Source organism: Daucus carota, chromosome 2 (genome assembly GCF_001625215.2).
Source record: "Daucus carota subsp. sativus chromosome 2, DH1 v3.0, whole genome shotgun sequence".
Taxonomy (NCBI): domain Eukaryota; kingdom Viridiplantae; phylum Streptophyta; class Magnoliopsida; order Apiales; family Apiaceae; genus Daucus; species Daucus carota.
This window is the reverse complement of record NC_030382.2, coordinates 35,335,228-35,338,915: the sequence shown is the minus strand read 5'-3', so window position 1 is coordinate 35,338,915 and position 3,688 is coordinate 35,335,228. Positions and strand designations below refer to the sequence as shown.

The 3,688-nt window shown below is 36.7% G+C and overlaps 1 protein-coding gene across 1 annotated transcript; it reads left to right on the top strand.

Annotated features, from left to right (window-relative positions):
* The first annotated feature begins 286 nt into the window (after positions 1-286).
* LOC108206290 (uncharacterized) lies at positions 287-1,780 on the top strand. Its single transcript, XM_017376536.1, has one exon. The coding sequence runs from the start codon at positions 513-515 to the stop codon at positions 1,623-1,625; it is 1,113 nt and encodes a 370-aa protein (XP_017232025.1). The 5' UTR covers positions 287-512; the 3' UTR covers positions 1,626-1,780.
* Positions 1,781-3,688: the final 1,908 nt, after the last annotated feature.

Sequence of the window (3,688 nt, the reverse complement as noted above, 5' to 3'; positions counted from 1 at the left end):
CAGTTGTTTGCTAATAAAGTAAACATATAACATTATTTATTGTATATTGCACTGTTTATGTTTGTGGCATGCAATAAAAAAGGTCAGTATACAATGTACTCTCCATATATAATTATATTGCTCAATTTCCTTTTCTTAATCTTTTTAATTTACACCATCAAAGGGTAAAATATGTTTGCTAAAGTTGGCCAATCACTTAATTCACCCTTAAATATAGTCATGAACTGTAATCACCTTTTACAGTGTGGACAACAGAATTATATATACATAATCACTGATGTTGCTTGACACCTACTCCTACACATAGATAGACACAACTTACAAATGTTATGTTGGATGTATATATGTAAACCTCCTTATGCAACCTTTGCATAATTGCATAGCTTTTTTCTCCCTCCCATAATTTTCTCTCTGAAGTACATGGCCATAACATATGTACGTATATATAATCGCATCCTAGGCTATTGTTCGAGTTACGACTGTTTCGAGATCCTGGTTCCGTGCTGCTTGTAATGGCTATTTTCAAGAACTTCTTTTCTTTGTTTCTGGTTTTCCTTCACTTGGCTTGCTTCAGCTTCACATCTACTCGAAAGAGGACGAAACCGACGTCGTCTCCTCTGTCGCTTCATTCGACAAGTAATTCTCATTCTCGTCTCAAGCTTATCAAATCGCATAGAGCGTTTTCGTTCTTGAAACATATTTTCTCTTCTCATTCGTCCAAAGCGGTTGCGCAACCGGGTCGGACCCACCCGAACCCGAGTATCGGGTCTCCATGTTCATCAACTCGTTCTCTACGCCATTCCTCTATTTTCTCGGTTATTCCGAACCATGCTTTTGCGGATGACCCGGAGTACCCGACCCGGAAAACCGCCGGGTCGATACCCGACTCCGAGTTCTCGTCCGACACGGTACGGAATGATATCTACCCTTGTCAAATTTGTGGAGAGATTTTCCAGCGGCCTAGTGTGCTGGAACAACACCAGTCCACTAGGCATGCGGTGTCTGAGCTGGTGGATGGTGATTCGGGGAAAAATATCGTGTTGATTATTTTTAATTCGGGTTGGACTAATCGGATCAAGGAACCGATTATTTATCGGATTCTGAAGATCCATAACGGTTCAAGATCTTTGAACCGTTTTGAAGAATATCGAGAAAGCGTGAAGTCCAAGGCATCTCGTCACGGCGGCACGTGTCGCCGTGACGAGAGGTGCATTGCTGATGGGAATGAGCTGCTAAGGTTCCATTGTACAACTTTCTTGTGTGATCTAGGGCAAAATGGTAATTCCAGCATTTGCAACCAGCAATACTGCAGTGTGTGCGGAATAATCAAAAGCGGATTCTCATCCAAGCTGGACGGGATCGCCACGGTGTCAACCAGCTGGAGAGCCCACGTGGCAATCCCTGAAGATATCGAAGAAGAGTTTAGCTTCTTAAATCTGAAGAGAGCAATGCTTGTGTGTCGGGTCATTGCGGGTCGGGTCGGGTGTGACCCGGCTGTGGCAGACAAAGAGGATCCGGGTTATGATTCGTTGATGGGTCCGGGTCGGGTCGGAGAAGAGGATGAGCTGTTAGTTTATAATCCGAGAGCTGTGCTTCCATGCTTTGTGATTGTTTATACAGTATGATTTATTTAAGTGGTTATAATGATAGTGTAGTGTGTGCTTGCACTATAGATAAGTTATGGAGTGGTCAAGTAATGACTCTTTTTAATCTCCTTAATGATTAAACTTATGTTATTTGGGAGTGAAAAGAAAAATTAAAGTTAGTGTTTGTCGACAAATCTTGCTTTTGTTATAGTCCCTTTCACATGGTTTTTTCTAATTATTTTGTATGATGATGCTGTGGGGAGGTCGTGTTTGATAATGACCACGAATATATTAAAGCACTAAAGCATATATGCCCCCATGTTAATTAAACAATAATTTAATATAATTGGAGTGGTTAAGCTTAAGCCTAATAAACTTATGAAACAATAAATAATCTAAAGCAATAGTAACTAAAACCTGACGAAAATGCAAGATCAAGATGTTGTCAAGGCTCAGTAACACCAGTTTTAGCAGAATTAATGGAAATTAGAGAAGCTCTCAGCTGGATCAAGACGAAGAAGCAGCATATGCGGAGGTGGAAACCGATTATGTGGAGCTAGTCCAGTGAATACGCAGCGCAGCTGCTACTCAAGCTTATCATATCTTGGACGCGTAGTGGATAACTGTCGGCGATTTCTAGTAATACAAAATCAAAATGTAATGTTAAGATCTGTAAAACGATTTGCAAATAAAGTAGCTCACTATTTAACTACGGAGGATGTTAGTTTTATCATGTTCTTTGTAATGATATGAAAGTAATGATGTTATCCTTTCTGTGGCAAAAAAAAAACTTACGAAAATGTAGTTTTTTTTTTGTTAGGATTATATAATTAGTTAACTTATAACATTAAGGGTCTGTTTAGGAGTGCTGTTAAAAATTGTTGTGCGGTCAAAAAAAGTGCTGGTAAAAAAAGTGCTGTTGTAGAAATCAGATAACTGTTTGGTATTTTTTTATATTTACTTATTTTGAGTTGTAATATAAAAAAGGTAATTTTTTTGATGAGTTTTGATAGTGAAATCTGTAATAGTTTCCTGCAAAAGCTAAAAACAACTTTTTCCAAAAGCATGGGGAGAACTACTTTTTCTAAAAGCAGCTTTTCCGCTAAAAATTGCTGTTCAGAAAAACTACTTTAAGATTTACTAAACAGTTTTTATCTGTTTTCCAGCAAAAAGCTGCTTTTGCTGTTTGTAACAGCAACTCCAAACAATACCTAAATATATTTTAATGATATACTTTTTATTTTGAGAAATAAGATATTATCAAAATAAGATATGTATTTGCTTAGCAGTATCAATCTCTTAAAATATTCATGTGCATATAAATTTTTCGAAAATTCTTTGAATTCTATGAAGATAAAATATAAATGTTAGATTTAGCAGAAAAGAATAAATATTCGTTAAACTACATCATGTTCATAAAATAGTCTGACCTTTTGCTTTAAGCTTTACTTTTTTCCATAAGACTTTAAGATTTACTATTATCTCATTAGATTCTCATTTCCTATATCTCAACTTAAAAATGAGACTTTTAATTTATTTATAAAACAAAATAGATAGAACTAAAATTTTACTAACATGCTCGGGCGACGAATGTTTTTTGGTTTTAGAATACAACCGACACTGCTCTGTCGGTGTGGTTTGCTTTACCTGTAGCCTGGTCTTTCCAGTGAGTAGAATGTCCTTGTATACATGAGCCTCACTCTAGTGCTGTCCTGCAAATTATTCAGCTATAAATGTCCTCCAACAAAAACAAACTTATCTTTGACGGAGTGAACATAACAATAATAACATTATTTCAAAGAAAAAAATCCAAGAATAATAATAATTTAGCAATTTGAATGGTATAATTTTTATTGGGTATTTATAAAAATGCTACTTTTTTGTTAAAAGAATTTACAATTGATTATACTGTTGATCTGAATGCAGTCAAATACAACTTTGGTATTTTTACCCCGTGTGGCGATATGAGATATGAGGGCGTAAAAAGGAAAGAGAGGGATGGGGTTTCTCTCGCTTTTGACATAGCGGCCCAGCTGAAAGCTCGCACGATGGGCTATTAGCTGAGTGGTAGAGGGATTGCGTGGCGAAAATATATTACCTTT

Coding starts and splice junctions, on each gene's coding strand:
- LOC108206290 (XM_017376536.1), top strand. CDS start 513: ATGGCTATTTTCAAGAACTTCTTTTCTTTGTTTCTGGTTTTCCTTCAC.